Source organism: Protopterus annectens, chromosome 6.part0, assembly GCF_019279795.1.
Source record: "Protopterus annectens isolate FY-2018-M chromosome 6.part0, PAN1.0, whole genome shotgun sequence".
Lineage (NCBI taxonomy): Eukaryota > Metazoa > Chordata > Ceratodontiformes > Protopteridae > Protopterus > Protopterus annectens.
Window position 1 is genome coordinate 521,350,574 of NC_056737.1, and position 25,140 is coordinate 521,375,713.

Consider the following 25,140-nt stretch of genomic DNA (forward strand, 5'->3'; position numbering starts at 1 on the left):
GGACTGGACAGAAAAGAGAAGATCAGAACTGAACTACAAAGTTCCAGTCCTACTTGCTTTTATTTCTAACGCACAAAATAAACTGAGTAAAATGGATATTAAAAAGTAAATCTGGGTGCCTTCCCTTTAAGTGACAAAATGCATTCAGGTACTGCATCAGGAATAATTGCATCTTACTTCCCACTGTTAGGCCAAAAAGACGTACCTCCAGGCGGAGCGGTGATCTCTACGGAAAGCGGGACGTACCACAATTCCTCTGGGGCATGTACTGCCTGCAGTTAATGTCCAAGTAGTCAGGGTTCACTGGTTATTCGTTAACATTGTTATTAACTTTACTATTAGAGATTCAGTATCATGACATTTTAGAGTCTCAGGTGTTGCTATGGGTATGAAGGAGGACTTTTGCAGTTACCTTGGTTTTGCCCGGTAGTGCAGAAGTCTTCACAACTCCGCCCACAGTGACATCGCCAGTGTTGTTGTTTTCGTCCCGGTAGCTTCTGGGGGGTGGGATCGGTAGTATTGCCGTTCTGTCTCTCTATCTACCCGGGGCTGGCGTACTGGAAAGGACGAAAGGTGCAACGAAAATTGTCTGGGGTTCTCTTAACAGTTTCCATGGCTTTGTGCGGTGATGGCGATGGGGCCTCATGCTTACCCAGCGAGCTGATAGTGCACATCTTTTCGTTCTTGCCGGTCCACGATCGCCTTCTCGCCTCGGCAGTATGTTTTCGTTGGAGGGAATGTCTTTTTTATCCGGCTCTCTGGCCCGAATTGCATCTTAGTCTGCGGGGCTTGTCTACTGAAAAGCCGCGCCTCGAGTTCCTTATGAAGAAATGTGGCTGGTTCGTTAGAGACTTACGAGTGGAGTTTGCAACTGAGACCTATGTAAACGTTGTGGGCCCCGCAGGGGACTCTGAGGTCAGTGCTCAGCTTTCAGCTGGGTGTGTGGAAGTGCTGCACACATCTTTGGAGCAAGTTCTCTGCGTACTGAGAAATGTCAAGAATAACAGGTGAGGCTATGAAAGCGTTTTAGGGATGGTGGCACTGACATGTCTTGCTGTGTCCTGTTGTCGTTAGAAGTTCTTGGATTGCTGTGTTAGCGTAGGACCGAGGTCTCTTTTTCTCCCGTTATTAATGTACATTTTCAGAAAAAAAACGTGGGATATGTTTTTATTTACGATGCATAATTGAAGATGCTGTGTTGTAAAAGTAACATATATGTAGCTATGCTGACATCATGTTCTCTCATGTTAGCAGATGTCATTGGCTCATCAGGCTGCATACTTATATTTAATATTGGGGTAGAACGGAATGTTGTGGGTTCTGTTCCATATCGGGTGCTTAAATTCACGTATTTTAATGCTGCAGTGCAGTATGACTGAGTTGGTGACAAGCGTAACTGGATGCTACAGATCCCATGCAGTGGAGGCGTGGGTGGTGGTTCGGCTTCGCTGTCTGAACTGCTGACCTTCTCATAAGGCATGAAACTGATGCTCTTTCTCCATGAGTTAATGGTACACACAACTGGATGTTACAGAGCCCATGCATGGGTGGGGCATAACTCCACTGTTTGAAGTGCTGTCTTATGACATGTGATTGAGGTATGAACCTCATGCCTCTGTTGCTTGAGCTGGTGTTACACATAACTGGCAGATGCAGATCCCACATCAGTAATTATAGAGTCTTGCTAAAGTTACATAACTTCAAATCATCCAGAACGTTTAGAAATGTCTGCAATCATAAATTAGCAGTTTTGTCTTGTTATACTTTGCATTAAATTCCTTAATTTTTGTGATGGTAATTTTCTTAAAACATACATTAGCATTTATTATCGTGATCAGCATGATTTCACATCTGTTTTCTTGTAGACATCTTTCAGTCAACCAAATAAAATGTACAGACATTTTTTATCTAGTTTTGCTTCTTGCAGTGCATTGTAGAAAAACATTCTCTAAGATATTTCTCCCTCTCTACTGCCTGTAAATAAAAGTGCTTCATATTTGGCTTTGTAATGTGGTTGCATGTTAACAGGCATTTTTTTCTATTGAATTGTCTAAAAATTGTACATCTTTGGCGTATGTTTAACTGACAAGCTTCTTAGATTCTCCAGATTGTTAGTGTCCTAAAGTTCCCTTCCTTGTCCTGTATAAATACCAGTTTGGGTGTTCCCTGAATGTAGGCACTAATGGGGGACTATCTAGTCAGAAAAAAGTAAGTTAATGGCTTTTTAGTATTAAGATTGAGCAGGTGATTGTAGCTGTAGTCTGTTTAGTAGATTTAGGAGTTTTGCATTTAAACTTGTACAGGCCAGAAAAAGGCTAAATCAGGTGTGCTTAGAGCCTGCACCTTTGTTTTATATGTTTATTATTTCATTTAATTGAGCAAGTGAACTGGTCCAGTGCCCCCATTTTCAGCCTTCAGCCAAATAGTTTGCAAAGGTAATAGAAGTAGCAACCATAAAACAAGATGAAGGCATCCAGTTTAGTAGAAATGCAGAAGTATGACTAGCATACAGATTTATTTTGGACATGTAATAAATGCTGTTAATGTACATAACTTATAAGTAACTGTTTTAACTCAAAGTGTAAAAGAATAGTTAAAAATCATAAATAGCCAGCTTTGGTGATGTAGAGGGTTAAAGCTCTGACTATGACTATGGGCCAGGTGTTTTTTCAGGTAGTGACTTGGGAGTGTGTCATTTCTGGGTGAAGACGAGGTGAAACGGGGCACATACCAGTCACTATCCCTCAGAACAAGGGCATCACTGTGGAGTGCATCTTGGCTTTCAGCTCACCAAGCCACTGCCTGGTGCTGGTAATTTAGTCAATGTACAGGAGTGTACATTTGTAGGGGAAAATGTTGTGGATCCCAGATTTGATTTGGGTAGCTCTTTTCTTTGCATTTGTGATGAGTTTAGGCCATACAAATACCATTATTGCCAGCATGCTGACAAGAGCAAAAAGCAGATTTCTTAGTTGCATGTGTGGTGACCCTTCAGGTGGCTATTGACACCCAGTCCTGTAATGGGGTAGTTCACTAGTATGGGGGAGAAACTGGGCAGAGTGAGGCTTTATTATTCAAAGGCATAGGCTCAAAAAAGTTGTGAGAAATTACTTGCAGCTCACTTTGAAGCTCACTTTGAGAGTGCAGACAACATCTGTCAGACGGATACATAAGTGAAGTGATAGTCCTAAAAATCTATTTCCATTAAGTTGTTACAAGAGGGTTTGTTTTAAACAAAAGTAAGTTAACTTTGTCTCATTAATAGTAAAGTATAGCCATTTTGGGATCTGTTACTATACTGAGTGTCAAGACAGCTCATTTTACTGGACATTTGAGAGCATATTTTGTGGAACAGAAGTCTTATTTATTGTTTGGGTCCATTAAATAACTGCAATCATTTTGACCCCCCCCCCTTCCAGGTCATACTTTGAGTGATAGCAGTTATTGTGTAAGCTGTGTATTGTGACTAAGAATTTGAAAAGCAAGGTCATTTCATTTGACTCTACTGAAAATTGTGTGGGTGAATAGTTAAAAGTGTAGGGATTGGTTTTAGCAGCTGAACACATTCTGTGTTTTCTTTCATTTTATCAGCATTCTCTCCCCTAATGTTTACATACAGTTTATTGGGCTGTTCTTGCTGCTGATTATTTTAATAAAAGAGAATGTGGGGAGTAGGACTAGTCCTGTTCATGAACAGATGAGTAGGGGCATAAACTTCTTTTCTGCCGTTGACTTTTTGTCAGAGTAATGTTGACCATATTAAGTAAACACTTCCTGTAATATGAAATAAGTAATGTATAACTACATTTTTCAGGAATTTGGTTTCTCCGTTATTTTAATAAGATGACTTTGAGGGATTCCCTTGATCGTGGCTTAGCTGCTTTTTTAAAGTTTATTCTTACCATGCTTGTTGCCAGTTATTTTTGTGCGTTCATGTGGGAGGGGTCAGCTTGGGCTGCTTTGAGCTTTTATATGCTAGGTGCATTTTTTGAGTGGAAGGAACCATGCCTTTCAACTGTTCAGATAGAATGTCCAGATTTTTGCCTCATATTTTTTGGGCTGTTATTCTTAAAATTTGTGTTTTTTCTGGCAAATAATTAAAGATTAAAATCAGTAAATAATAACTGACATTTGAGTTTCAGGCTTCATGCTCTTCAGAAAATGCATGCTAATGCAAAGTGTGTTATTCTGTCAGCTTTCTAATTTAAAAATTCACCCTGTTTTGGGACCTTTATTCCCACCCCATTATTTTTGGCTTTTTCCAGATTTCTTTTGTTTGAGAGGTTGAGAAGTATGGAAGGATCTGATGGTTTTCATATTTTGTTAGTTTTAAGCAAGTAGTGTGATCCTGCAGCTTTTAATTAGTAGTTGAAATCTGTAGAATCATATTCTCTGCCTGATGACATTAGCAGCAAAGATCTGCAGAACCTTAAAATAGTGAAGCAAGTTTAATATTTTGAGGTGGAATTTTATTTGCAAAATCTTGGTGCTTTATTCTGAATAAATAGTAGTAACAACAAAAGTAGGTAAAACGGTATACTTTTTATGTTATGGAGAAGAGAGTGAAGCATTTAGCATAGAACATATATATGTTATAGAATATTTTGTTTTTACATGCAAGAATAATGTATTGCAGTGCAAGATCTAAGTAGTTATGACAAAATGGATAATGCTATGGATTTGTTTGAGTGAATAGTATATAGATAGAGGCTTGCGGAATGTGTAATTGTAGCATTAACAAAATAATGTATTGGGAGTTTGAATCCTTCATTATCCTAGCTTGTTCACCTTTGCTGCACTGCTCAGCTGATGTCACATGCCATCATACTGCCCTCTTCTACTTTCTCAGCTGTTGAGGCATCAGTCAGACAAGGGTGGGAAATTAGTACTTTTTAAGAAAGCAGTTGAAAATTGACTGACTGTAGTTTATGTGCCGTGATCTTTGGAGGGACATTAGGAGTGCAGAGAGTTTCCCAAATCCTCAAGAGATCTCCAACCCATCAGTAGTGTCATTTCTGGATTTTACCTTTTCAGAGAGACTCTTTGACCCTTGGTCGTGGTTGCTGTATAGAAATATAGTGAAGTAATTTGGACCATGTGTTGGATGCAAGGGAATTCTTCCTACTCCTATTGAATCCTGCAGTTCAGTTGATTGTGGAAATGGCTTGAAATTGAGACCCTTCTGTATTTTTTGCCTTTACTTACTCATAGTTGTTCAAATGACAGTTGAAGCGATGTAGCTGGCAGAAGTTTATACTGCCTACTGAAGTGATTTTGTTCTAACTTTGTTAATTAAAATGTATCCTTTAAAATTAGATATGTGCTGAGTTTTTTTTTTTTTTTTTTTTTTTAGTTGTGAAAAAAAACCTTGAATGTTCCACATAGTGGTATCTACCGCATTCATATTTAAGCTTCATATTCTTTTAATAGTAAAGAAGTATTGATTGTGTTAAGTAGCGGAATACACCACAATGACAGTACACACACAGACATCAGAAGCATGAAGTTAGTAACTGTATCTAATCTGCCAAGTTAGTCATACAAGCCAATATAAATAGACTAGTATGGATCTCAGACCATTTGCAGACCCTTTCTGTGTCTGTATGCTGAAGCTGAATGAGAGTGTCAAGCAAGTATATTGAGTACATTTACAAGTACAACCCTTGTGGTGAGGACACGTGAGCGATACTTAAAGTAATTTTTCTCCTTGGGTTGCTTCATGTATTTAAATATTGTATATTTAGTAAGTAAAAGTTGTGCATCCACTGTGGGTTTTTTTTTACACTGGTAAGTGATGCTACTCATTTCTTGATGGAAGAAACAGATTATGTGGTGGAATTTAAGTATTTTTGAAAGTGGAGTTACTTGAGATGTGGAATAGGGAGCACACCAGGAAATTGAGGTTACACATAATTTGGAAGATTTACATTTTGAGTTGTGGAACTTGGCTAGATTGCTCAATGTGTATGTGAAACTTGTAGGTGCAGTTACAGTGGATGAAGTGGAGCTCCTGCGTGACGAGCAAGCAGCCATTCAGCCTGTTAAACAGGCAGTTGAGATGCTAAAATAAATCCGACAGATTGTGTTAATTAATTGAAATAGAGGATATATCGAGAAAGAGATTCCTAAGACTGTTTCCTGTTCCTGAAGGTGAGGAAGGGCTATGGGAGTTGTGGGTATTGACCAGGAAGTTATCAGTGGCTGGGAAACCAATATTTATAAAGTATGGTTATTCCAGAATGGCATTGATATTGAAACATGTTTGTAGATGTGTGTAAAGAGTGCAAAGAAAGAAAACTGAAATTTAAATTGTTATTCCTTTCTACTTTGAAGGGATTCTGAAAATGATTAATGTTGACTTTAGACAGCTTGGATGAAGCAGCTGAGAAAATTTAAAATAACTGCCCTTGAGACTAACCCAACTATACGCAGAACAAAATGTTAGAGGTGTGGATATTGGTGGGCAAATAGAGGCTGAATGGTAACAGTGATCTGATTTTAAGTGAGCACTGAGATGTCTGAAATGTGTGCGGTTCTTGGGCAAGTTGGATGGAAACATTTGGAATGTTTTGATTGATGGTATGGTTAAGGTAGTATAATGAGTATGTTTGTTTTAATGCAAGCCATTGAAAGGTTACTCTTCAAGTGGATGTGAAAGGCTAAATTTGGTCTGAGCACATGGTGACTGTTTTCACTTTACTGAAGCTAATTCTGAAAGTATGAAACTTATTTTAATCTGATTCTTTAAAGATGGTAAATCAGTGTCTGCTAGTAGATGTTAATGTTTTCATGATGACCACAACTTATGTGACACTGAGATGTTAATAGTAATTTTGTTTCTGCATGTAGTTAAGTTTAACTTTAGTGTTATGCAAGATCGGTTGAATACAGCAGGGTGTGGTAAGGGTTAACCATATAAACATTTGAATTTTGAGTTTTTTGAATGTGGTGTAGTATTAACCTTGTTTTTTAGTGTTCTCTATTTTAATAGGTAACCTGGAGTAGTTAAATTTGCATTTGGTGATAATCATGAGCTATGTGATTTTGAATTGCTAATAATGTATAGGATTATGCTAGGGTCTCTGAGCCTAACAGGTTTGTGTGTTCAAGACATGGATGCCAATAATTTCACATCAAGGGCAAAGCCTTAGATGTGAATTTTGGCATCCATGTCAAGAACACATAGTAAAGGGTTATGATCAATGACCAGATCCTCCTCAAGCTCTATGCACTGCAAAGAGTTATTTGCTGCATGTACTGCCAGTTTCAGAGGGGGAGAACTATACGAGTGCAAAGCGTTTTACTGGATTTCAGAGCCCTTGAAAACTGGAAGAGCACTTGGTGCTGTCAAACATAGTGCCTCACTATACAACTAACAAAAAAACTGTTAGACACTTCATTCTACCACACTTTGTTTATGAATGTGGCAGAGTGAAGTTCTAACAGCTTTTAAAGGCTTATTTTCTTACCTTCTGCCACTGTTCTTTCTATGCACAACAGTAGTTTTTGTAATTGTTTAGTTTTACATGCAAGATGGTTAGAAAACTTTTCACATTTTCATGCTAATTGTTAATTAGCTTTGATTTGCTAATAATAATGTTTGTATGTGCTTATACATAATTTTAATATTACTTAGGATGGTTTGCATCTTTAGCATGTACCAAGGGTTAGCCATAGTAGCATATTGTGAGGCTTACCCTTATGAAAATTTAAACTTTTCTGTCCAACCAGTGCTTTGTGCCCCTGCCCATGTAGCTGACACACACACAGTTTGAGAATTGGTTTATACACACACACACACACACACACACACACACACACACACACACACACACCTGGGGAAGGCTGGCACAGATTTACTAACTATGCCCCCTTCTGTCCAGATTATAAGGTAGTTTCCACTGCCACCAACCCCTACTTATCAGCTACTGTAAGGCCCTTACAAAGGGTGCCCAATCCTACTATGTAATGTTACTGTTATCCAAATGGTAGTCTGACCAAGACTTGCAAGGCTATTTAGGAGTGACCTGTACAGTGTCACAAAATACATATGGAAGTACTCTTAAGAGCTTAAATATCAGCCACAAAGATAGGTTTACATTATTTAATAATAAAAGAACAAGACCATACTCAGTAAAATCAACACAGTAACTTCAGAGTTCAAAATTACAGGAAATATTTTAAAGCAACATTGCTGGACAGTCTCAGATAACTACAGGAAACATCTAAACAAATCTTTACTATATTACTATCTATATCTAAAAGAGATAATATGCCCTAAAAACTTACTTACAGAGCACAGCAAGTGCAAATGTGATGAGTGAATGTTCTTGCTAAGTCCAAGACAAAATACAATATGCACAGTCTTGCTCTGAGAGAGTTCCCAAATTAATATCAACCATTACTGCTGGGCCAGCTTGGATGGCATCACTCTGTCTTCAGTTCCCAACTTCCCAGGCTAACAGAATTTAACATCCCTGTGGGAGAAATACATATCTCTCAGATCTTTGCAGATCTTGGAAGTCGTAAATACTGCCAGCACAGCTATTTGTCATTTTGTAAATAATTATATGTATTAGAACTGTATGTTACTTTTATCAGCAGTTTAATATACATGTATGTGTTGAATAGAGTTTATACAGTACTGAGCTTCAGAGATGTGTCCACAGTGTACCTTGCTGGAACATAGAAGATTAACTTGCAAAACGTAAGAACAGTTGAGGTTAAGTTACTTTATAGCTGGGCCGTAAACAACAGATGGATGTTATCTCTCTCAGTTTCAGTGCAGAAGCAGACACTGTGTCTAGAGGTAGAAGTTTTTTGTATTGTCTTGAAAGATAAGTAATTACTAGGTTTAAGATGCAGTAGTGTTTTATTGGTTTATTACTTCCTAGCAGCTGTGAGCAAACGTCTGAAGGCTATGTATTTTTCACACAGAGATGTAAAATGCTACAATGGGGGGGGGGGGGTTAGCCTGGGAACTGAAGTCAGGTGACAAGTAATGTCATCCAAGCTAACCCAGCAGTAATATTTTGATATTTAATTTAAGAACTCTATCAGAGAGAGACTGGGCATTTTGTATTTTGTCTTTGACCTGGAAAATCCACTCATCACCACCTTCTGTAATTGCCTTGCTGTAAGTAAGTTTTTTTAGGGGATATTAACTCTTTTTTTAGATTCAGATAGGAATGTAGTAAAGGTTACTTTAGAAGTTTTCTTTCTTTATTTGAGAATGTCCTGCAATGTTGTTTTAAATATTTCCTGTTATTTTGAACTCTGAAGTAACTGTGTTTGTTTGCGGAGTATTGTCTTCTTTTTTTATTATTAAATGTGTTTTAAACCTATCTTTGTGGCTGATAGTACTTGCATATGTATTTGGTGATACTGTGCAGGCCACTCCTAAATAGCCTTGCTCTTGGTCAGACTACCATTTGGATTATTAGTAACGTTACACAGTAGGATTTGACACTTTTTGTTAAGGGCCTTATAGTAGCTGATAGTTCCAGTTGCCACCAGCCAACTCTTTATCTCATAGTCTGGGCATAAGGGGGCATAGCTAGCAAACCTGTGCCTGGCTTTCCCAGGGGTGTGTGTGTGTGTGTGTGTGTGTGTGTGTGTGTGTGAGCTACTTGGGCAGGGACACAAAGCACTGGTTGGACAGAGAGGGTGCTGGAGGTCTTAGATTGGCCAATTAGCTGAGATCTCAACTCTATAGCTGTTCTAGTGGGGAGTCTAATTGGGGATTTGGAGAAAGAGAGAGAAACCAGCCCCAGACTGACTGATCTCTGTGTGCTCTTAAGGGAAATTGCACTTTACTGTATGTATACTTGTCATCCTCCCAGTGTGTACGTCCCCAAGTCTATTTATATTGCCAGTGGTGAGGACTGAGGCTCCTTGATTACTGGGCCAGTGCAGGGGCGTCACATATTCAGTACATACGCTGCACTCAAATACAGTGCAATTGATTTTATTTTTTGGTCTATAGTCTTGCAGATAAACCTGTTTTAATACAAGGCCTTCATCAATGTACAATGTAAAGATGCTAAGCCTACACAAAGTGAAGTTAAGCATATGGAATAATGAGCTGCATGAAAATATAAACTTGTAAATTTAGAAGAGTAGTGCAATGTGGGGTTGTTTCCATATTTCTTTTATAATGCACATATTAAAAAGCAAGTAAACTGAAGTTGTGTATTGCTTGATAAAGCACTAAAGAAAAGTTTTGTTGTGGCAACATAAATATTTTGTACTGTATATAAATTGAGTTATATGTTAGCATTCAAGTCCATGTATAAAATAAATGCAGATGAATTGACTCAGGTGTAGTGAAATGGGCAGGATGAAAGTTAGATATAGTGACAAGTATATTTACTATGAGAAAAAGTTTAATGGTTATTTAAGTAAGTACTATGGTATATTTGCGAAGTATATAAAGTTTAATTGAAGATTGTTTATCTAACAATTAAATTTTCATTTATTTTTATGTCTTTGTTAATGGGGAATTGCATTATTTTAGCAGTAGGTCCATTACAGTGTGTGGTGGGATTGATTAACATTGAACGTGAATGCTTTGTCTGGGAATGAAAGTAATTTTGGATGTATTTAAGAAATGTATGTTATGAAAGTGATATTCGTTTTCTTTATCCCTTGTTGGTTATTTTGATGGGTAGACATGTTTTGACTGAAATGGGCATGGTGTGGACTGGTTAAAATATAAAGCTGATGACACTTGAGTACGGAAGTGGTGGTGGTTTGTATGAAGAATATGTATGTTAAATGTGATTCTGTTGTCAGAGCTGAGCCTTAAAATGATGGAGAAAGAAAGGATTTAGATATTGGTGTATACAATGTAAATTTGGATAAAGAAGATAAATAGGCGGAGAAAGGTTATATCTTTGGCTGCTCTTTCCCTTAAACAGGGTATTGGTAGATTTATAGCACAGCATTGTTACAGGGCAATGGTAATGGGTGCCTTTTTTATGAGGGTCTTGGAGGTTAGAGAGCAGTATATCAAAAGGACATAGAACAACAGTATTCACAGCACATTTTCTTAGCTGTGCTATCTAAATATGTTTCTGACAGAAAAATGTAAAAAAAAAAACGGGACTTCTAAACTCTTTAAACTTGTCAAGTTACATCTACTATTGTCTTTGGAAGTCTACATTGGTTTATTTTGTTCCAATTATTCAATTTTTTTTTGTCAAAATTCAAGCAGAAGGGGCTCAAACTTCTCCTCAGAGTGAGTTATTCAAAGAACACTTCACAGGACCAGTCAATGAAAAAGGAACAACAAACTTTGCTGTCTACTATGTAGAATTTATCTTTGAAGTTTGACAAAATGGATAATAAACTGGACTTTTTTTAAACACATGTACACAACAAATGGAGCAGTTACAAGAATTAATAAAGCAATGTGACATTCAGATTGAAGGAGCATTAAATGGAATGGAAAGCAGACTTACTGAACAAGAACTTCAGCTTGATTTTCTTTCAAAACAAACATCTGTTTTAATAAACAAACTGGATGACCTGGAAATTGGGTCTAGAAGGAATAACCTGCGTATTTATGGGTTGCCAGAAAGGACTGAAGGAGACGGAGTGGTGAATTTTCTCACATCATGGCTTCCAAGATTTCTGAATTTACCTGAGTCTCTTTCTTATGGAATCGAAAGAGCCCACAGGTCACTGGCAGTTCGTTCATCTTCGAATACAGTTCATAAAAGTCAGAGGTCAAGAATAGTGAAATTCATCTCTTCCCAGGACGAGGAATTAGTGCTAAAAACTGCATGGTCAAATTCACCCGTCAAATGTAAAGATGACCACTCCTCAGAAGTAATCTCAAAATAAAATAATGTTTGCCTTTAATAAAAAAACTGTAGAAGAGACAATTCAAAGTTCATTTATTTCTTGCAAGGATTAAAATCTTTCTTTTTTCCAGAAGGTGCAAAAACTTTTGAAACCTTGGATGCAGATGTCTCTTATTTAACAACTAATAAAATCTTAAATCAAACAGAAAATATGAATTGGGCCAACTTTCCCCTGAAGTACAAGCAGAGAAAAATGATTGGAAAAAAGCAGATAAGAAAAGAGACGTAATGATAAATAATTTTTAAATATCTGTTCTTTATTTTTCTCTTTCTACCACTCCTACCTCATTTTTAAAATGTATTCTGTTCTAATTAGCTCACAGTTCTACAAAGTATCCTAATATGTACAACAAAATTGCTGCCCTTTAAACAAAGGACTGCAATCCTAAAAGAGAAAAGGTAGACATTTTTCATTTTAATTTTGTTTCTAAAATATTACTGTTAATAACCGATGCCTTTTACCTAAAAGACTACAAGTCTAAAATGAAAAAGGTAAAGGCATTTCATTCTTGATTCTATAACCTCATTATTAACTTGACATTTGGTAATGCTTACACTAGATCTGTGTTGGTCGCTAATATATCTAAAAAATAATACTAACAGAATACTCGAAACAAATCCATACTTTAAGGCCTTTTTCATAGTCTGCTTTAATGTTTAAAGTCTTGTAAACACTATAAAAAAGGGGTAGGGGAAAGGAAAAGATAAGATAAAGGAAGGAAAAGGGGAAAATGAAACTGTAAGAGAATGACCGCCTCAGGGTTTAATGTCACACAGTATATTTTTCTGCATAATATAGATATAACTACTGTTAACTTATGGAAATTAAAATAGATCAATATCCTAAGTAGTTTATTTTGATAAGAAGAACTGATGTGCATGTCTTGGGAGGTTTCAGGCTTTATGTACAACATACTTGTCTCCTGTTGGTGTTTGTCTTGAACAATTCAGAGTTTGAAGCACTTTAGTAGTGGTTTATATGTTTAATATATGAAGAGTGGTGTTTTTTATTTGCATCATTAATAACATCTCATTTATAACAGTAAGACCTGTGTTGGATTAGTGAAATGCTTCTTGGATGCTCTGAGCTTATTTGGACCTCGCTGGCAGACATTTGAAGAAAGGGAAAGTTGTAGAGTACCTCGCAAGCTCAAGACGGTTTTAAAACTGCTTAAATTGTTTACTCACTTGATTTTCCACTTCCCACTGAGATCGTGAGACGCTGCATTTTTTTTTTTTAGCTTTACTGCTGTAGTTTTCTACTGTTGGAGGTTGTAGAACTTTACAATTCCCCTGTATACTTGTGAACAATCTAAAATGAAAGTAAACGGCTCACTGATGACATAAGCACTTGGATTAAAGGTTGAGATGTCGTCGGTGGGAATTTTTTTGCTTTTAAGGGGATACTCACTTAATATAACTGTTACTGTGTAATTTAAACATATTAAGGCAGTCTATTTTCCTATCTTAATTTATGTTCAGAATTGTTTTTGTGTTTGCCAATCAAAGCTTACATGTTATATAAATTATTTAAGAGCATTAGATTTTAAGGACGTGCAGGAAGACTGTTTTGCTTATATATGAGTACATTATTCCCACTGCACTTAAAAAAAAGAGAGTAATTGTAAATTTTAAGGGTATTAAAAAAGTTTTCTTCATATCAAAAGTCAGATTTATTATGACACTTTTTAATGTGTAACACTCCATTTCTGAGCTCTCACCTGTTATTGAATTTTACTTGCATTCAGATCCCTCTATTTAGCTTGGATCATAATATAACAGATGCACTTATAAAATATTATTTTTTTCATTCATTTTTTGTGAAGGTGGGGATACTTGAAAAGCATGCTGAGGTTAATTAAGAAAGAAGTGCCTCATGCATTTTGGAAGTGTTAGCTTCAATGACTTAAAAGGACATCCTACATTGAAATAAGTAAATACTTTGAGAGAGTGATTTGCTACTTTATACAGTTAGTTATTTCTTAAGATAATTATAATTATACATGTAAATAAACATAACTATGCAGTGAGGCGTAACAAATAATGGTTTCTGAATTAGGAGTCAGGATTTAATAGTAGAATTGAGAGCTTTGAAGTCTACTGTATAGTTTATGAATGGGAATATTTCACAGCAATATTTTAGTTAAATGCTTGCAAGTTGAATACAGTGTTCTTATAGTACATCACAAAACTGAAACTGTAGAAAGGAATTTTACCATGTCTTTACACAAGTCTATACTTGTATTGTGTTTTATTGCTTTGTGTTAAAAGAATGTTTAGATAGTGTGACTAAGAAATGACTTTTGGAAAGAGTTTTTGTGGGTTCACTTGAATGGCTAGACTATTCAAGGACTGGATGTTTTTTTCCCATGGGAGGGTTTGAGGGTTTTTTATTTCATCTGTTAAGGTTTTACAATTTAATGTTTTTTTATTGGGTGTCTATGAACTGTATTCACATTTGTTACATTAGAAAAAAAGTAATTCTCTTTAAACATGCATATTGCTTCAGATATGTGAACATGGCTAACAATTCCAGAGGTATTAATTCGACAATGAAATGTGCTTCCATCAACGTAAATGGCTTGAAAAATAAATGTAAAAGGGAAGTCTAAGTATTTGAAAATGTTTAATACACTTTTTTTTTAAACAGGAAACGCACCTTGTGAAAGAAGACATCAGTAAAGTTAACACACATAATTATGCAGTTTTAGTAAGCTGTCATTATAAACAAAAGAGAAGAGGAGTAGCAATGTTATGGAAAAACTCGATTCTAATGCCTAAAATTATAAATACATACCATGACAAATCAGGAATGTTTTGTCTAGTAACAGTGTCTATTCGTGGAAAGATGTATACGCTAGTAAATATTTACTGGATACCAGGACTAGGAGTACCGCATCCACAGACTCAAAACATGTTTATTTCATTATGGTTTGGTGTTTCATACATTTTAACACCATGCCGGGACTCTATATTTACAGTTTTTTAAATATTTTTATACTTAATTTCTGAGTCTGATCACATGTGGTCTAGCATCTTGAAGTGATCCTGATTGTTTAGCCTGCCTCTATGTATCCCACAATGCAATGCTTGTCTGTAAAAAAAAAAAAAAAAAATTCATGCAGGCCTCTTTCTTCCTAAAGCTTGTGTCACTGCATTGATTTTATATACATACTTAAAACTGACTGAAAGACAGTGGTGTAACATTTCATGCCATTCAGTGAAAGCACAAACATTACAAATGCTACAGAACAGACTTTCAGAGTGTTTTTTTTATTGCTGCTTCTTTTTGGAATGGCTAAATTGCAGTCTTTTGTGAAGCCTGAATTGTACTACTAAGACTCTTCTCCCATCCCCTTCTCACCTAACTTCCTAGCTCCAAGTGCTAAGGGTAATTTTGAGCTGTTACCTGTTGTGATTGACAGCTCACAGCAGGAGACTTGACTCGTGTACTGTTTCCTTATTCTAGCCTTTACTTTCTGTATGGGTAAGGGAAGGACCAGAGAGCTGTGTCATCACACCATGGGTGGGTTTTTAGGGCTGTCATGGTGATGTCAGTTTGGGTAGGGGAATTGGCCAGAAAACTTCCTGTATTCATTGGCTTTGATGACATCAGTGAATTGGAGAGTGCAGCAAGCTTTTCCAGGGCAGGATAAACGTTTTTTTTTTTTTTAAAGTGAAACCACCACAGTACAGTAAGGTATTGTTCTAGTGGAGAGAAACAATTTAAAATATTTTACATGCTCTTTTGTTTATTCATAGTAGGAACTGTAAATAATGAGAAAAGGACAGAGAAGTTGAGCATTTAATAATAGACTCCTATTGTTGTCCTTTAAAGTAGTTAAGCAGCATTCAGAAGACATTGTACAATACATTAAGGGAAATATAATCATAGCAGGGGACTTCAATTGTATAATGAATGATGCCAATACAAATGCAAAATATATGCGCAAAAAGACAGTATTATCAAAGCTGTTTTCTGACTTTATAGACTTAACATTGTAAACATTAATGAATAAAAGAAAGGGACATATATGATAACATTAAAATAATTAATCTGAAGTAGTTAACTTCATTTGTGCAGCAACCTATGGGAATCGGATCCGACCTTGGATCCGAGCCGGCAGTTTTCAACAGCTTTAGATCCGAGCTCCAAGCTCCTCCCCCTACCAACCCTGAATGACCTCAGATCTAGTTTGCAGCGGTTTACTTCAGCAGCTTGATCCCGAGTTCCAGGCGTTTTCGTTCACTTTGTGAGAAAAATTTAACTTTTCTGACCCTTTTCTTTAACGTGTTCAGGTCCCTTTTTCTACTTAAAACTCTTAGTTTAATTTATTTTGTTTCATATTTAACCTCCCCTTTCCTTCGTGGTTCCGTCAGGGTTGTGTGTGTGTGTGTGTGTGTGTGTGTGTGTGTGTGTGTGTGTGTGTGTGTGTGTGTGTTTTTGGGACCTAGTGTATGTGGTTTTACCTTCTTAGTATGTCTGAGGCCCCAAAGTTGATGTTTTCTAAGTGCACCGAGTGTGGCCATAAGCTGTCCCCAGCGGATGGCCACACTCGGTGTGTGTTGTGCCTTGGGGTTGAGCACCTGTCCTCTGGTTGTACCATTTGTGCAGCGTTCAACCCCAGGGCACTCAAGGACCGGAGGTCTAAGCTGATTCTGGCGGGTCTTCTGCCCCCAGACTCTGCTTCTACCTCCGGTCCTGCCGTGGCTCCTGCTGCGGCTGTGGCGGCTGCCACTCCTGCTTCCCTCCCCTGGCCGGGACTCAATCTCCCACCTTAGGCCCGGAGGAGAGGGAGGCCAGGAAAGAAAGGTGGAAGGAGAAGCACTACAAGCGGCGGGCCGAGGCCTCCGCTTCGGCCCCCCCGGCTAAGCGGTCCCTCCAGGTCTTGTGGGTCTCCTCCTTCTCGGATCCGGTCCCCATGCTTTTCACCGGGTCCTGAGGAGGAGGAGACCCGATCTCCTTCGAGGTCATCGAGGCGACACTCCCGCCCCGCCTCGGTGGCCTCGTCGAGATCTACCCGAAGTCTCACGGATGCAGATTTGGACCGGATGATGAGAAGATTCCTCCAGGCCCAACTGCAGATGGGAGTGCTCCTGCCTCCTCTACCCCCTTCTTTACCCCGATAGCTCCTTCTCCATCCCGTTTCCCAAGTTTGGAGTCTTTGGAGCCGGGCAGCCTTGGAGCCGGGGGTGTGTCGACGCCGATAGTCTCGGGTACTTCGGAGCCGCACTTCCCTCGAGTCTGTCGGGTCCATTTTCTTTGGATCCGAGCTCTCGGAGCCGAGGGCTGAGCTTCGGATCCGGGGGTATCGGTATGTCTTTGGCTCCATCCAGGTAAGCGCATGCTGGTCCGTCTGATCCGATCGCTTCAGCGCCAGCTCCGATCCATCCGTCGGATCCAAGCGAGGGTCTGCTTTCGGATCCCAGAGAGAGCAGCTCTCCCTCGGCATTCGACGTGGTGGAGAGGGCCCTGTCGAGAGATTCCAGGCCCCCGGCCCTTGCCACAGCTCCACCCTGCACTCCTTCTCTGTTGGGTCCGACTTCCATCACCCGGCCCCAGGGACAGCCTGCTTTGACGTCCCAGGTAGTTCCATGGGAACAAGACGTTGCTGGTGAGACCTCCTCGGACAGCCCCCCCCCGAGGAGGTTCCTCACAAGCGAAGGTGCAAGAGGAGGCACCTGGACTCCCCCGAGTCCTTGACTGAGGACACGGATTCGGAGGAAGGGGAAGGCTCCCCAAGATCACCCCCCGAAGATGTCTCATTTGGTGACATCATGGAGATGCTCAGAATAAGGGGGGGGTGGTCTGCCCCAAAGCCTACCTCGGACGAATCCGTATTCCTGGAGGCGTTTTGAAGCAGGCCAGTCTACCTCTTGGGTGTCCCCTCCGGCTGACCCCCTGGTAGACTTTATTACTACCAGGGCATGGAAGGAGCCGGACACTCTGGAGCCAGTCCCCAAGCGCCCGGACAAGATTCTTAGCCCACCCTCTGACAAGTCCCACTGGAGTAAGGGTCCCCCTGTAGATGCCATGTTGGCGGCGGCCACCAAGAGGGAACTTGCTCAGGAGAGTCTCTCGGTTCATCCCCCGAGCAAGGAGTCTCTGTTGATGGACCGCCTAGGGAAGCGGGTGTTTAGTTCGGCTACCTTCTCTGTGAGGTCACTGAACTACATGGCACATGTGCACCGACTGCAGCGGGACTTTATCAAACAGTACGCTGCATTGCCCCCCCGAGTCCATGTCGGCGGAGGACAAACAATTGCACTCCACCCGGATGGCCACTCTACAATCCATATCTAACACCTTTATGCGGCTACTGTCTCATGCCATGGAAGGAGCTGCTAGAGCCAGCGGAGCGGGCCTCGTTATGAGACGTCAGGCCTGGCTCCAACACTGTGATTTCGCGGAACCCTTTAAGGCGTCTTTCGCTAATGCCCCTTTTGATGGTTCTGCCCTCTTCGGCAAAACCATGCGAGATACCTTGGTCCAGAGCGAAAAGGACGGGAAGACGTCTGCCATCGGAGTCCGCTTCTCTGCTCTCCAGAGGTCCTTCTCTAAGACCAAAAGGGACAGAAGAAGATGTGGTTCCGGAAGTCGCAACAGTCCCATCCCACTCCGGACTCCCAGCCCTTCCGCGGCAGAGAAGGGCAGGGTGGACGCTGCCCTAGAGGCAGAGGGGGCCTGCGGAACTTTGGATCCAGAGAACCCTTCTCGGACCAACCCACGCAACACCCCTGAGGGGTTGCCCGACTGCTCCACTCTGGAGGCAGTCGGGGGGCGTTTCTCGAAGCACCCAGCAGCTTGGGAGTCCATCACGACAGACCACTGGGTGCTTCGCATCATATCCAGAGGATATCAGATTCCCTTTTCTCGTTACCCATGCAGCCCCAGATACCTCCCCGATGTCCCACCCGATCAGAGGGAGGCCGCAGCAATGGAAATCCAACATTTGCTGGAAAAAAGAGCCATCCAACACGTCCCCCCAGACCAGTGTGGGTCCGGGTTTTACTCCAGGTTCTTCTTGGTGCCAAAAAAGACTGGGGACTTAAGACCAATCCTCGACCTCTCTTCCCTGAATCTGTCAGTAACCAAAGAGAAGTTCCGCATGGTCACTCTTCAATCCATTCTCCCCCTTTTGCGGGAGAATGATTGGCTGTGCTGTATAGACCTCAAGGATGCATATTACCACATTCTGATGGACAGGCGATCCAGGAGGTTCCTCCGCTTCTGGCTAGGAGCCAGTCATTTCCAATTCAGGGTCCTCCCCTTTGGTCTCACCACAGCCCCCAGGGTGTTCACCAAAGTGCTAGCAGTGATAGCGGCCCACCTGAGGCTCCAGGGAATTCAGGTCTTCCCGTACCTGGACGACTGGCTCCTGACCGCCCCGACAAGGCATCTACTCTGTGCAGCCAGAAACTACTTTCTTCTTCTAGCTCCCCAGCTGGGGATCACTATCAACTTAGAGAAGTTGTCTCTTATTCCGACTCAGACCATAGACTTCATAGGGGCCAGATTAGACACAAACAAACTCCTAGCTTTCTTGACCACAGACCGGCTACTAACCCTGAGGCTACACGTGCAGGCCATTCTGCAATCTCCAGCTCCCCCGGCGGAATTGGTCCTGAGGGCTCTTGGCTCGATGGCGGCAGCAATCAACCTATTGCCAATGGCACGTTTGAACATGAGGGTCTTACAATGGACCCTTCAGGTCCAGTGGTCCTTTCTTCACTATCCTCTGAGCCATCCCGTTCCCCTCAGCAGGGCTTGCAAGAGGGCCCTCCTATGGTGGCTCCAATCTCCGGACCTCCAGCAAGGACGCCCCTTTTTCTATGACCCCTCCACTAGCCACGGTGACCACGGACGCCTCCCGCCTCGGGTGAGGGGGGCATTGTTCGGGCAGGACAGTCCAAGGCACGTGGGACCTCACGGAGACCTCACTGCATATCAACGTTCTAGAGATGAGGGCAGTGCTGTTAGCGTTGCAAGCACTTCAGGACCTTCTTCCTGTAGGAACGATTGCGATTCAGATGGACAATATGTCTGTTGTCTGGTACATCAATAAACAGGGGGGAACCAGGTCTTACCCACTCTGCCGAGAGGCCATGAGGGTGTGGGAATGGGCGATCTCCACCAACCGCTTTCTCATAGCAACGCACATTCCGGGATGGTCCAACATCCTAGCGGACAAATTAAGCCGCACCATCCTGTTACCATACGAGTGGTCTCTGAATCCCGAGATAGCGAATCGGATTTTTGCCAAATGGGGTCAACCCTGTTGAGATCTCTCTGCCTCTCCCTCGAACACAAAATGTTACGACTACTTCGCTCTCATTTCCCCCTCCGGGGAACCCCCGAGAGACGCTCTGGTGCATGCTTGGCCTCCCGGACTTCTTTATGCTTACCCTCCTCTTCCTCTGATGCTGAAGTCTCTTCAGAAAGCCAGTCGGTTGGGGAGCAGGATTATCCTCATTGCCCCGTTTTGGCCTCGTCAAACCTGGTTCCCTTACCTTTGGTCTCATCTGGTGAATCCTCCTTGGATTCTGGATCCCTGTCCGGATCTAATATCCCACCCCCTAGATCTCCCAGTCCCGAACCTGGACAACCTCAAGCTCACAGCTTGGCTGCTCCAGTTCCACTCGTAGCTAGGACTCCCGGTATCTCTTCCCTAGTTAAAACTATTCTAGTAGCAGCGCACAAGCCTTCTACTAGAAAGATCTATAGCAGCAAATGGAAACGTTTCTCCATTTGGGCGGAACGCAAAAATTTGGATCCTTTTACAGCTCCTTTGCCCGCTGTATTAGACTTTCTGTCAGGACTGTTTCATCAGGGGGCTAGCTGCTCCACAGTCAAGGTTCAACTAGCAGCTATCTCTCATTATCTCGTGGGAAATGAACTGGGCCCTTTGATCACCACGAAATTGTGTAAGACCTTTTTGAAGGGCACCTTTCTGCTCAGACCTCCAGTGAAGGATGTAGTCCCTCCTTGGGATTTAACGCTGGTGCTTCAGGCCTTGACAGCTCCCCCGTTTGAGCCTGCAGCTTCAGTAGATCTTAAATTCTTGTCATGGAAAACGGCCTTTCTTGTCGCTATCACCTCGGCTCGAAGGGTCTCTGAACTACAGGCCCTCTGTGTAAAACCCCCATACTTGACCTTTCACAAGGATAGAGTTTACTTCAGGACCAATCCCTCTTTTCTTCCCAAGGTTGCCTCTGAGTCAAATATTAACCAGTCCATCAACCTGCCGGCCTTTTTTCCTAATTACCATAACAAAGGGGAATACAAATTACACTCCTTGTTTGTGCATAGACAACTTCACTTCTACATCCACAGGACATCTGGTCATAGGAAATCCGACCAGTTGTTCATCTCCTTTGCCAAATTTAACTTGGGTAAATCTGTGTCTAAAGTCACACTGTCTAGATGGATTTCACAGTGTATCCTTTTAGCATATGAAAGTTCGGGCAGGCCCGCACCTCAGGGAGTCCATGCCCACTCTACTCGATCTGTCTACCTCTACGGCTTTTAGAGCTAGAGTCTCTTTGGATGATATTTGCTCGGCAGCCACTTGGGCCTCATCTCATACCTTTATCAATCACTATAAATTGGACATTATCTCCAGAGGGAGAGCATCCTTTGGCTCTGCAGTGCTCCGGAACATCCTTCCATGAAGGCTGCCCAAGATTCAGGTAGCTGGGGACTCTGTCCCATAGGTTGCTGCACAAATGAAGTTAACTACTTCAGATTAAGAAGTTATGTACTCACCATAATGTTCCATCTGAGTAGGTAAACTTCATTTGTCAGCAACCGTCCCTCCCTCCTGCCCCCTCACTTGCGAATGTCTTCATACTCAGGTCCATGGGTTTTACCCACTTTATCTTGAGAATAATAATTTTATAGCAGTCTCTGCTGTTGGGCAAACTTGATCTGAGGTCAGTCAGGGTTGGCAGGGGATTATGGGTAGGGGGAGGAGCTTGGAGCTCAGATCTAAAGCTGTTGAAAACTGCCGGCTCAGATCCAAGGTCGGATCCGATTCCCATAGGTTGCTGACAAATGAAGTTTACCTACTCAGATGGAACGTTATGGTGAGTACATAATTTCTTATTTCCTTAATTGATTGTTAACGTTACAAAGAGTAAAATGATTGTGGTCAGTTTAGACATAAATAGTGCCTTTGACCCAGTTCACTGGGATTATTATGGCTAGTTTTTGAGGAATATGGTTTTTCAAAAAATTTTACAGTATTAAATCTTGTATGAAAAATCCTTTACTTACGTAAAGATTGGATCTTGTTTTTCTAAATCTATTGAAATCGCTAAGGGCACAGAACAAGGATTCCCCTTGTCTCTTTTATGTTTGCCCTGGTCATTGAACCGTTTGCAAACAGCATACAAATACTTCAAAATAGTGAGGGAATACAACTAGATAACGGTCTAGGAATGAAGGTACAACTGTTTGCAGATGGTATTTTGCTAACCTTAAAAGATGACAGCTCATTAAAAGTCCTAGTAAACTTAATTCAATATTTTCATTGTCTGGTCTCAAATTCAATGAAAACCAGACAAAGATGTTACTTATCTAAATCTTTCTTACTAGTATTTATAAGGAGCACTGTAAGTGTATACCTACTGATGAAATCCTATACCTAAGCATTACAATAACAAATGATCTGGATACAATAATTACAAGGATATCTTAAATAATATTAGAAGTCTCATGCAAAAATGGAGTAAATTCTCTTTTTAATGGAAGATGGGCTTTGTATAATTAAAATTATTATTTTGTTAAAGATACTCGCCGGTGTAAGGCCTGCGCCGGCCGTGCGGCGTATATATGGTGTAGTAGCGCCATATGCATATTAATGAAGGTGCGCTGCCACCACATCCACGTGCATAGGACACGTGCGCGAGTGCATGGGGCGTTACTAAGCCGCGCCCGGAGGCGTGTCAATGTCGGCTGGCGATGAGCAACCTAAACTGCTGAATGTTATAGTCTGCCTGCAATAGTAATCACACCTATCAGTGTCCGTGGATAATGAAACGTATGCAAAGCATGCAAGACAGTTCCCGGCCACACAAAATGGAGAACCAAACAGAAATGCACGCAACACAATATGAGTTTCCGTCCATGGAACAAATGAGATTTAAAATTGTGTGTCCGTAATGTACTGAACTGTAAGTAGTTACACCCAGTGGAAGTGAAGCGCATCATGTCATCGCGCCGCCAATACACACTATAAGCCTTGGGGTTCTGAATATCCCTGCAGTGAATAAATATGCAGCTTGGGTCCAGAGCAGTAGGGAATAGGGAATGTGTAACATGTAGTACCGCATTTTTCCCAGCAGGAGAATGGATGCCTGTGTCGTAAGTGAAGCGGTGAGGCATATGTTAATGTAGTTATGTACTATGGGTATGCATATAAATGAGTCGGAACACCAAAAGTATAGTGGTTACAGCATCCGGCCAATGTGAATGCAGTCCCGGTTCAACTACGACTACAGCACATATAATGTGAAAGTGTAATGAATGCGTCTGTGCTGTACAGACAGTTAAATATGTAAAGGTGAACGTGTGTTTCGCATACGTCCGTTAACCGGATTACAAATTACTGGTACTGTCACAAGTAATAAAGCCCACGTAAGCACAAAGACTTAGTAAACATATGTAACCCACAATAAGGATATGCATGTGCGCCTGCGCGTAACCCACAATAAGGAAATGCAAGTGCGCCTGTGCGTGTGATCCGCTCTCAGCATAGTAAATGAATGCTGTTTCCCCCACGTTAGATATACATGGCTCAAACCTGTTAACCCCGTAAAGTATGAAACCGGACAAAGGCATGCAAACTACCGGTACAAATAGGGACAAACCCCAGATATGTGGCAGAACAAAAGTGGATAGAATAACGGGTGTGTCAGTAGCATGGATTCTCTGAAGGGTATGCAGTCGTAACCTGAACTGCTTGCCAGTATTTCCCACCGTAAGTCTCAAATGAAATGCCACTACATTGCCAGATAGACACAGGTTTATGTAAAACACACCGAAGATAGAGGCAACCAGCTGTACACTCTGCGATAATCTGTACAGTGGAAAGGTATGGTATGGATATAGATATATGTGTATACACATAATCCACAGACGTAAACCAAAGCAGGTTATGAAATGAGGATTGTACATGTATATATGTATACACAACAGACATATGTCCCGTATATATGACATATGTACATAAATAGGCCACGTTATAGCTAATATGGGTAGACAGACATGCACGAAAGGTGAATAAACCGCTGCCTTCCAAACCATTGGCCAGAAAGTGACAGTCCAGCAAGTTCTACACTTTAAACATGCATATAGGTGTCCATTGCAGGACCCCAAAAATTGATCCATACGTAGTGTCAACCAACATTGACGCAAAATAAGTGACCTCAGCAAATACGATATAGCTGTACATGCAACAGTAGCAGGTGCAAGGGTGATGACACATGTGTCGATAGAATGTATGACGTACGAACTGATATCCGGAGAGTGGGGAGTGCATATAAGTGTCTCCATACTTCAGTACCGCTCACATTAAACATGTGTAATGGGTACTGTAGAGGGTTGTCAGGTATAGGAATCATGGGTATGCAGAAATGGGCCTAGGTGTTTGGCAGAGATTTCGTAGGCCCGCCCCATGGGAGTGATGTGGGTATAGCACACGCCTATATTCTCAATAATGGGGCAAACCATCCACTGGATATTGCGTAAACCATTTTGGGAATATGTAGGGCCCTATATCAGTGTCATGTAGGCGATTATCATGGATGGACATGCGTACGACCAAGATGGTAACCATAACTGGCAAACTGTCAGAATAAGACAGCTGCACTAAGGCATAGTACATGAAATACAAATAGGGACTATATTAGATATACCCCAGACAAAGTCAGAACGTTGTGAGAATACTGGCGTAGCCAGGAATACGAATGTTATGAGTGTTACTAATCTTGTAATGGAAATGTCAGTCACTATTATCTAACCGCACAGTTCGTAATGCCTTGCCAGCAATTTACCAGAAAGGCACATTACTATGACAAATGTAACAAGGGCAAAGGTCAAACGTCAGGGCGTTTACCCATAATGTGTACAGGGTAGGGGTATGAAGGTAACCTGTCCAAAATACATGTACAGAACTAGTGATACTAGGTGGACAGGTGAGAAGAAAGACATCAGGACAAATGAGAAAACATGTACAAGTCATACGCATGTACTCCGACAAATGTGAATGAC

General features: G+C 41.1%; 1 protein-coding gene across 1 annotated transcript in view; it reads left to right on the top strand.

Moving 5' to 3' along the window:
* Positions 1-461: 461 nt before the first annotated feature.
* The window catches only part of FBXO33 (F-box protein 33), a 590,205-nt gene continuing 565,526 nt past the window's right edge, over positions 462-25,140 (top strand). The window contains exon 1 of the mRNA XM_044074239.1: positions 462-1,007. Coding sequence (XP_043930174.1) covers positions 613-1,007 — 395 coding nt within the window. The 5' untranslated portion in view covers positions 462-612. The remainder of the gene's footprint in view (positions 1,008-25,140) is intronic.